This window comes from Hakea prostrata, unplaced genomic scaffold (assembly GCF_041222555.1).
Source record: "Hakea prostrata isolate BN-2017 unplaced genomic scaffold, UWA_Hpros_2 contig_94, whole genome shotgun sequence".
NCBI classification, from domain to species: Eukaryota; Viridiplantae; Streptophyta; class Magnoliopsida; order Proteales; family Proteaceae; genus Hakea; species Hakea prostrata.
Window position 1 is genome coordinate 193,217 of NW_028291213.1, and position 11,050 is coordinate 204,266.

The 11,050-nt window shown below is 40.4% G+C and overlaps 1 protein-coding gene across 1 annotated transcript in view; it reads left to right on the top strand.

The window, feature by feature from the left end:
- Positions 1-8,943, top strand: part of LOC148998924 (sphingoid long-chain bases kinase 1-like) — a 31,638-nt gene extending 22,695 nt beyond the window's left edge. The window contains exon 6 of the mRNA XM_089141607.1: positions 8,788-8,943. Within this exon, the coding sequence (XP_088997733.1) occupies positions 8,788-8,943 (156 nt within the window). The remainder of the gene's footprint in view (positions 1-8,787) is intronic.
- Positions 8,944-11,050: the final 2,107 nt, after the last annotated feature.

An 11,050-nucleotide genomic window follows, 5' to 3' on the forward strand; every position in this document is an offset into this window, starting at 1 on the left:
GTGCCAACTACCGATCAGACGCACTAGGCCTCATTCTTCACCCGGGCTTCGGACTGGCAAGAAACACTCGCTGCATGGATCCTGCCTTCCATGAGCTCTATTTTAGGATAATATTAGATGCAAGGCCTACTGTGCATATCCTTTGTCACCACTCCTGAGGTTATCTTATTTCTACGCCTAGCTCTTCTACTTCCTTCGATTTGGATTAAATCACTTCTCTGTACAGAGACTTTTAAAGTCCTTCATCAAATGTGACAATGTCACCTCAATTGACCTTCTCATGGCTTATCATTTATTAGAATTACTTCCGGACCAACTCTAATATGATCATTTGTATTTATTTATTTATTTTTTCACTCATCCATAATGGCATGCTCATTTTTGCTACATTAAGTTTATCTATGATGTTTCTTAATAGCTCAACACTCTGCGCCATACATCATTGCTAGTCGTATGACAGTTTTATTAGAAATTTCTGTTGACCTTTAAAAGAATACGTCGATTACCAAGACCTTGATGCTTCTCCACTTCATCCACCCTATTTTAATTCTTTGGTGAACTCCATCCTCTAATCTTTTAATTTGAATAGCCGACTAGTTAATTTTGCACGTTAAGTGCTTGAAATCCATCAATATTTCTTTTGAAAGTCCTAAGATACCCTCCCCTCAAGACGCTTTTTTAGTTGAAACCCCAAAATGCCCTCTCTTATTTATAGAGGTGGGGGAAGTTATACCCCTTTTACCCATCTTGTTCCTTCATCCAAAAAGCAACTTCCCACTTCTGCTCCCTCCCAGCTCCATGTGCTAATATGTCATCAGGTTGAGATCTCCGATGGAGGACCTCTCTGTCTACTTCACAATCTCCGTCATAGTCACCAATACCTGCCTCCTAAGCTCAGATTTTCTTCTGGCAGTGGTTCTCCAGTATTCTTCTGTTGTTGCCAGTGTTCATGTCAACAATGGTGCTTTTGGACCATTCGTTTCAGTTACATTAAATTTAACTCTGGCCTGACCATTGCTGAAATACATTAATTTCTGCACTTAATTTTATCTACAAGGTTCATTACTGGAGTAGAAAAGAGAAATTTCTCAATTGAGCTTTCATCTGAGAAACACCTTCCAGAGCTGCTCATCTAATGGGAGCAATTGAGTGGGTTTTGTCAAAAAGCAATGGAGTTAGCATTGAAGCTGGAATGGAAAAGCAATGCAAAGTAGCATGTGGAGAGAACACCCTAAGTTGCAATTACAAATTTTTCTGTGAAATGGAACAAATATAACGGAGGTATTATAAAGGGGAACCAAAGAAACTCTAAAATAGTGCATCTATTAGAAATGACACACAAAACCTGAACATGACAAACCATAATCATGAATAGATGTCAAAATCCTAAATCTGTTGGCAAAAATGAAGTGAATCAATTAAAGAAATGTGAAGGTGAGTCTCTCTTTTTGCAGTGGTGATGAAGTTATAAAAGAAGGGGAACAGGTCTTGAGGTCTTCTACAGGTAGGTGGAAGTGTTTCCAGAGATGACGTCCACATCTTGTATCCACAAAAAAATAAAAGAAAACAGGATTTAAAGTGTCTTTTAGGTAGTATTATATTAAGGGGTAATATAATGTTTTACAATTAACAGGGGTAAAATTATCATCTCACACCACTTGACATCTAAAACTAATGGTATGGGTGTCCTCATTAAGTTTTCAAACTAAGAGGGGAGGTACTTGTCACTCACCCTTTTATTTTTCCTAAGTAATGAAGTTTTAGGATACCCGATGTAACGCAGGGCACTGGGTTAGACCTTCCGAGACCTTCTTTAATTAGAACCACCAAAGAAGGGGTATCAAAGGATTAGGATTTGTTCTTTGGGTTGATATGGAGACATTATTTTTTGAGATCTTCGGAGTCTATGGGTATCGATGAAACCCTAATAATATTTCCCAAAAATTCATACAAGAATGCCGTAAATAACAAGATAACACTGGTTTCTATGGTGCCAGTCACCCCCCACACCTCACGGTGTTCCCTCAGCCTACGGCTGCCCACAAGACTCTCCAAAATTCGATCATCTTCCTTCCCTCTTTCCCTCTATTTATTATTTCAAATAACCCTAACTAACCCTCATTCCACAAGGCCTCTCATCCTAGGGTCCTAACACTATCGGCCCCTCGAAAATCACCTTGTCCTCAAGGTGATGGAATTGTTGAAGTTTAGTCGTGTGATGGTGCCGCATAACTGTAGTAAATCAAAATCATCCTCCCAGCTGAATAACACACCCACCGCTTCAAAATCGGACTTGGAGTGTTTTGTTTTTGTTTTTTTTTTTTTTGTTTTTTTTTTCTACAACGAAATTAATCCCCATCGCACCGCTGCATCTCAAGGAGCTTGCGTGCAGCTGTTTGAAGACAATGGATTTTCCTCAGTCGCTGCAGCCCCAACCTTGCCGCCTCCCTTTCTATTCTGAAGTTCATAGGTTGAAGAAAATGGTTCCCCAACTTGTTGGTTCGGTTGGACCATTTTCTGGCAAGTTCTTGGTTCATGCTTGGTTTGGGTTTGGGTTTTGACCCGTTTGAGTTATTTGGGTTTAAAGTAATGCTGAAAAGGCTTGGATTTTGGGTATACGAAATGGGCCAGGCCCATGAGTGATGATGAAAAGGAGTAAGGTCCAAATATTTAAACCCATGGTGAAGAGTAATGGGCTGATCGTTGGTTTGATTGTAAGGATTAGGTTTTGGGTTATGAAACTGTAATGGGCCCAAAATAATTCTATTAAATGGGCTATACATGAACACTTAAAATCATGGGTTAACAAATATGGGTTGGATATTGAGTTAATGAAATACGATGGGCTGGGGATCAATGGGCTGGCCGCAAGGGGGTTTCTTAGGAAAACGTACGGCCCAATCTTTGAACTTGGATCTCTTGGGCTCTAAATCTAATTCTAAGCATACCTGAATTGGGCCCGAATTAGAAGCTCCTTGGCCCTTAATGTTTGAACCAAACTGATTGACCGGTTTGGGTTGAGCCGAACCAACCTCAAAAACCCTAAAACTCCACCGTCTTCTTCCTTTCCTGCGAATAGAATTTTTGGCCACTTGCAACTTGCCGTCGATTGTACCTGGCCTCCTTCTATGCTTCTTCACTTCACTGCATCTCGATTTTATAGCAGAATATTGCTCCTCCACTCTGGTCCGGTAGGTATCTTCACTTAATCCTATCTTCATCTTTTTGCTCCACGTTTGGTGATGTGTGACTTCCGTAGCCGGCAGTACTTCATCCTTCATTCGATACTTCTCAACCTGGTTGTTGTCTATCTCCAAATTTGATGTCGGTTATCTCCCGTCGCTAAACTCACACCTCAGGGCTTCTTTGAATCCCGTCCAAGAAAATACCGTCCAATTCTTGTGATAGATCCAGTCAAGTGCTTCTCCTTCCAGATGTTGGATCGCAACCACCAACCACTGCTCTTCCTCGATTTGGTTCTCCCAGCAGAAGAGAAGAACCTCTAAAATACATCTCTGAATTCCTCCTTCACCAGAAAACGAAGGCAGTGTCATCACCTCCCTGGATCGTTACAGCTTTGATGCCAATTGATGAAACCCTAATAATATTTCTCAAACATTCATACAAGAATGCCAGAAATAACAAGATAACACTGGTTTCTATGGTGTCAGTCACCCCCTCACCTCACGGTGTTCCCTCAGCCTACGGCTGCCCACAAGACTCTCCAAAATTCGATCATCTTCCTTCCCTCTTTCCCTCTATTTATTATTTCAAATAACCCTAACTAACCCTCATTCCACAAGGCCTCTCATCCTAGGGTCCTAACAATATCCTATGGTAGAGTTAAAAATTATGGGATGCCCTATGGGATGACTTGAGTGGGAGAAAAGGTCTCTAGTTTATGTATCTTGGGTTGTGGGAATATCCCAACGCCCTATGGGATGACTTATGGTTGATTAGAAAGGGAGGGTTAAGAAATTGGTATGGGTAGGGATTTTAGATGTTAAGAAAACCAAGATTTAACAATTTAGGGAGAGGGAAAAGATGTGGGAAACGCTTTGGAGTAACAAAAGGGGAGATTAGGGTTCCCCCCAACTAAGATAGGATAAGGAAATAAAAGACTTGATCAGATGGATGGGATGAATTAGGGATTTAACAATCTAGGATGGGGTGGGAAACGTGTGGAAAGTCTACGGTTGGGAGGGTGGTAGTTTGCGATTAGGGAGGGAAGGGGGTATGGGGGTCTTGTGGTAGAGCCTAGGGGTGCAAGTTTGGCCCTGGCAGCCCTGACCCGCCCTAGGCCCGCCCTGAGCCCGAATAGGGCTTGGGCTGAAGATTTTGGCCCTAAGGGCGGGTTAGGGCCAAAATATTTTGGCCCTGAGCTAGGGCCAAGGGCGTGCCCGGGATTACCTCTTGGCCGGCCCAGCCCATCCCGGCCCGTCCCTGATTTTTGGCCTTGACCCAGGCCCTAATTTTGGCCCTGACCCAGGCCCTGATTTGGCCATGATCTTGGCCCTGATTTTGGCCCTGACCCAGGCCCTGATTTTGGCCCCGACCTGGCCACGATCCTGGCCCCCGATCTTGGCCCTGATTCTGGCCCTGATCTTGGCCTTGATCTTAGCCTTAATCTTGGCCTTGATCTTGGCCCTGATCTTGGCCCTGATATTAGCCCTGATTTTGACCCTGATCCTGGCCCTGATTTGAGTCTAAAGACTCTGGACCCTCCACCCACATGGAGAGGAATTAATTGTAATACATATGGGTGGATACTTGACACGTGTCAAATTTTAGAAACATGATCATGTTTTGTAGAAAATTAATAAAAATAAATTATAACCTCATTACCAATGTAATAAGCATCTATTTGATTTTGGCCCTGATCCTGACCCTAATTTTGGCTCTAATCTTAATATTAATTTGACGATGATCATGTACTACAATACTAGATTTTTACCCTGATCTTCATACTAACATTGATATGAGTCTTGATTTTGGCATTTAGTCACTTTGATCATATTAGACTATAAATTCACTTTTTATATTATTTTTAAGGTAATTTTTATTTTTCCAACAAAGTCATTTTTAGTTCAATAAAATATTGATTTTGTTTTTTGACTAAGGCGAGATAATATATTATAAATAATAAAAATTATTGCATAAAGAATTAATATCTAACAAATCTATACCCCAACTTCTCATCATGAATATCTAACAAATCTACTGTGATATTTCAAAAAAATTTATTAAAAACATATAGCTATGTTTGTAACTAAAACATCATTTTCTTTAACTATGAAAAAAAAATAATTTTTTTTTTGTTGAATACTAAATTATCGTCGATTTACTTGTTAACAAGGTTTTGAATATGAATTTTTTTGTATTGAATAAAAGATATCAATTTTGAACAGTTTTGAATGAAAACATACCTACCTACGGCTTAAGTTCTTGACTTTGAAGATAAAATTTTCATTTATCAGATTCCTTTTGAATTATGAATCTCTGATGTTTCTAAGTTTACAAAAAGAATTCGTGTGACATTCTCTATAATTGACTTGACTTTCAAATATGCCTAAGGATTTGAGTGAGAGAGAGAGAGAGAGAGAGAGAGAGAGAGAGAGAGAACTTGGGGGAAAGACAAATTGGAAATTTGGAATGAAGTTTGACCATTGTCTTAGAAGTTAGAAATTAATTGAGAATTGAGATAAATCTTTTCTTTTTCCCTTCGAGCTTACATATAATAACCATAATTTTCATCGAATAGCAAATTAAAAAACCCTAGAAATTTGGATTTCTCTATTTCTCTAAAATCTAAATGGGTATAAATAGTTAAATACATATTGAATATAAGTTTTGGATTATTTGTTGACATCTTTACTATTTTATTTTCCAGAATTGAGTTTCGAATTTAAGAATTTAATTACTTTAATATGTATTTTAATTACTACCTATCTTACATTTGATATTTACGACCAAAGATATGGCCAATTAAAGCTAGGGACAAGGCCAATTAGGGCTCGGCCAATCGGGGGGACGGGCCAATCAGGGTCAGGGCCAATCAGGGCCAGGGACAAGGCCAATCAGGGTCAGGGCCAGGGCCAATCAGGGTCAGGGTCAATCAAGGCTAATTAGGGCCAATCAGGGCCAACCCATCCCAACCCGGCCCAATTAGGGCCAATAAGGGCGGGAATGGGCTTGGCTTGGCCCTGTAGGGCTTAGGTCAGGGACAATAATCATTGGCCCTGAACTAGGGCCGTAGCGGGAATGGGCTCAAATTATACCATATAGGGCTGGGCTTGGGATTGCAAAAGCGCCGGCCCAGCCCGGCCCAGTTGCAGCCCTAGGCGAGAGGGGGAAGGGTGTTTTGATTTTCTCTTCTTCTTTCTTTTCTTTTCTTTTCTTTTCTTTCTTTCTCGCTTTGTCCTCTCTTTTCTTTTCTGTTTCAGATCTGCCGCAGAGTTCAAGAAAGGGAAAAAGGGGGAAACAAGGCTGCCACAAGGGGAAAGGGAAAGGGGAGGGAAGGGTTGCTGCTGCTGGGTCTGGGAAGGGAAAGGGAGGGTTTCTTGCTGCCACAAGAGGGAAAAGGGGGCTGGGTTGTTGTGCAAATGAGGGGGAAGGTCTGGGGGTGCTATGCAATGAAGGGGAGGGGGCTGTACTTAGTTGGGATCAGTGTGGGACTGCTGGACCTTCAAGTTGTATGTCGGGATTTGATTTTAATTGGCTGCTGAGAGCTTCAGGAAGCAGATGACTGCTGGAACTTGCTGAATTTGCACAAGAATCACTCTTCAGCCCATGCTGCAGGCTGTCCTCCCCCAAGGTCCAAGCCTCGGATTTTTCTTAAAATCGAGACTGATTTCAGTATGAACTCCATGGGCTATGAATAGCCTTACCTAAGTAATTTGACTGAGACTCAAATTGGGGAACTTTATGCATAAAAGGACTCCCCTAACAAAGATTCAATTAATTAAATAAAAAGACTCTTAAAAGAAACCCTAATTGGACTCTTATGTAAACTGGGACTTCGTCATAACTTGCAAAATACTAATCCAAATAAATGCACTAAAGATAGATCCAGGACCTAGAAGAGCCAGGGTAGACCTAAGATAAACTTGAGAAGTGGTGAGAAAGGATATGCATGTCTTAGGCCTTGTATCTAGCATGGCCTCAAACAGAACTTGATTGGAATGCAAGAATCCATGTAGTAGACCCCATTTAGTTGGGACAAGGCTTATTGTTATTGTATAGAATCAGGACCCTTGGTTCAAGAGGGTTCCAACCAGACCCCTCTTGAGCCCTAAAAGGGCTGGGAAAATGACAAAAATACCTTAGGGTATTCAGCTACCTGTAAAGTGGGCCCTTTGGGTCTGATTTTTGGGGTCTAATTATAGGGGCCTCAACCCTGGTTACATCAATATCTAGGAGCAATTGATAGCAGATGAAGGCTCTATTGCAGAAGCAAAGTATGGCTGGCTGGCTGGTACCAGAAAGTGTCTCTTTTAGCATCCACAATATGGCCAACAGATAGGTTCTAAGCTTCGAAATTTAGATTTTGACATGCCACAAAAATCCAAAAAACTGAAATGCTCATTTTGGTGTTCAAATGGTTGAATTTTGCCTTGAAATTTTAGGGTAAGCCGAAGTAAGCATGGTTAGCATGGCTACACATTTCCAATCCAATTGATTGAAGGATGACAGAGCAAAAAGATATTTTGGCTTCAGGCCCTAGGTTGTCTATGTTGTAGCCTATTTTATCCTCATAATTTAGTATTTGAAAGTCAACCTTCAATAAAAATAGTTGATATTTGTATTAAGAATGAAACAACCATTAAATAGTACATCAATGTCCAAAGGCGGAAAATCATGAACAAGTTGATGTGTATAGGCTCCACTTTTGACACCCCTAGTACTGTTATGTCAGTTTAAACTGTGTAGAGTTTTGAGTAAGTTCAATAACATCGGGAAATATGTGCAGACAGTGGAAATGTTCTTCTGACTATCACAACTGCCAGCCATGTCATGGTGTGCCTGGGAACACTCGGGGTCGAACACAGCAACCTTGAATGTGTAATCATTAACATAAGATAGGTATCCCAACTTTGGATATAAATTACTGGTCCAGGAAAATGTAAATGTGGACTCACCATGGCTACTTAGACTAGGCTGATGTGGTGAGGGGCTGCGTATAAGAATCAGTTCTCCACAAAAGAGTGACTCACTTTATCTGAAGGACTAAGGCCAGTTACAGGATCTAAAGTTAAACCAGCATTAATTTGGGGAAAAAGAGGCGGGGGGTTAGCCCAAAATTGGTTTGAGAGTTATGGTTTTGGTCTCCAATTAACGAGCTGCTGTTGTGGGTTGGTATGGATTGATGCAGAATTATGTTGATGGAAATTGACATTGTTATCCCCAACTGGTTAGGGTTGTTTCCTGTTTATGCAACTACTCTTTTCTTATTATGGTTGTTTGGTTAAAGGAATTGACAGATCCGCTTAATAAGAAAGGAAAAATAAAATTCCTAGAATTATGTTGATGGAATGTGACATCGTTATCCCCAACTGGTTAGGGTTGTTTCCTGTTTATGCAACTACTCTTTTCTTATTATGGTTGTTTGGTTGAAGGAATTGACAGATCCCCTTAATAAGAAAGGAAAAATAAAATTCCTGTGAGACTTGTGTTGCTGTTTGTACTGCCTTTCTGTTGCTAGTCATAATTAGCAAGTTTTAACCTTGTGTTGTCTGATAATGTTTTTTAAGTTGTCTCATGCATATGCGTAATCTTTCTGATATATAGGTTCTGAATGGTCTACTTAGTAGAAGCAACCAGAAAGAGGCAATTTCAATTCCAATTGGAATCATTCCTGCTGGTTCTGATAATTCTCTAGTTTGGACTGTTTTGGGTGTTCGAGATCCTGTCTCTGCTGCAATTGCAATTGTAAAGGTAACATAACTTCTCTCTTTTTCCTTTTTTTTTTTTTTTTTTTTTTTTTTTTTTTTTTAATTTTTATATAAAAAGTTAACTTTATTAAGAAATAATAAAAGAAAATAAAGAATATTAGGAACGAACACTCAACCTTTCAATATTAGTTGCCCCAATACACAGCTCACTAGTTTGAGGGCATTGCTCACTGCCTTCTTCTTCATACCCCTTATATACAAAAAAAATCTTCCTAGAAGATTAATGCAAGTTGGTGCCTTTGCTCAAGCCTCATAAGACTTGCCAGCTTGCTTTAAAGCCTCCTTCACTAGTTCTTGATCCACCCTCTCCAAAATTTCAAAGGCGTTCTGCAAGGAAGTTAAGGAACCACCATCCATCTGAAAGGGTTGGGAAGACTGACGATGTCCACGCCCATGATTGCAACCCCTCTTCCTGACTTGGGTGCATAGCCAACTCCTTTCCTTTTGGGCCTGGCTGCAGGGCCCAATCGAGAAAGGTGGTCACTCCTTGTTCTTGGGAATTTGCAGTTACCTCCCTTGAGTAATAATCACCACATTTTCCTTTGATGGACGTAGACCAACCAATTCACCCTTTTTACTTCAGGTGGGTCTAGAGTGGGACACATCTGCAAGTTAATCCTCATCTAGTGGATGAGATTTATATGAAAGTGACAACTCATCCGAATTTTGAGATTGAGGGTCTACATCCTTATCCTTATTGGCTTGGATCACATTCAAAAATTGAATTTGTGGTAGAGATTGTTTAATCACCTCCCTTGATCAAGTTGATCCCACATTTTCCTCCTTTGAATGTAGATTAGCTTCTACCAAAAAAGAATGTAGATTGACTACTTCACCCCTTTTACCCTAGATGGGCCTCGAGTGGGACCCATCCACAAGTCTATCTACATCACAGTGATGAGAATCGGATGAGAATGGAACTCATTCTTATATGAATTACCCGCATATAAATTTTGAATTTGTAATTGACAATATTCCCGATCTCCACTAGGCCTGCTGGGGCCCAATGTCATCCAATGGTACTTGAGCATCAAAAGAATGAGAGATCAAAGGAGTCTTAACCACCTTTGACACCTCCGAACCGAGAGTCCTTGCTTGACTAAAGTTTCACCAATTGAATCCTCTCTCTCCTCCAAATTGCATGAGTCCGCTGCTTTTAGTGTCCTTCCCGGACTAAAGTCTCCCTCACCCGAATCCTCTCTCTCCTCTAGATTGCCGAGTCCCGCCACCCTCTTTTCTTGGTCCAACAACGTGATTGCCTGTGCGCCGCCGAAGCTGACTCCCCGACTTGCATTGATTGGCTTGGTGTCTAATTCTTTTGCAGCGAACATTCGGGTAACATAATTTATAATGAAATCCAATAAAATTTCTATTCAAACGTGATGAAGCAATTTCCACTCTGCCCATATTTTTGAGATGGTTTTGAGATTTCTTTACTTGTTGGAATTTTTGTTATATTTTGAGCTGTTGGTGTTATCTCTCTCAATGATGGGGGATTTTATCTTTAATTTGTCCCATAGCGATGACTATACGACAACAAAGAATATAATCCTTTGATCTCTAGGTGGTAAATACCACTGGTTTTGTTTTATTTATTATTATTATTATTTTCTTAATATTTTTGCAATAGAGGGCATTATAATATAAGAATTGATTAGAGAGCTCATTATTTCTGTACGTGTTGAAATTAAATGTAACCAAAGTTGGTTATTTGAGAAGTTGTGGCCTTCTTTCAACTTTCCTAAACTTATTCCATGAAAATTGGGGTAAAGAAGGTTTCAAATCAATTTGTAAGTTATTTGCCATTATAGCAGGTGTAAAAAGGTATTAGGTACTTGACCAATGCACTAAAGGCTCCATAGTTAATTGAATGAATTGAGTCAAGCCCCCTTATAACCTATTCCATACCCCTAGGCTGGTTAAATCTAGCGCCCATATACTAGAGTGGGCCCCATCAGGCACATATTTAGCACCACACTTCCGTAGGTATCGTCCTCGACCGCTCTTACCCTAGGCCAGGTCACACTTCGACAGTAGGCAGCCCTCTTCAAGTGGCTTCTTTGCTCCTTCAATTATTATTTGTTGGTGGCAGGTAGCAC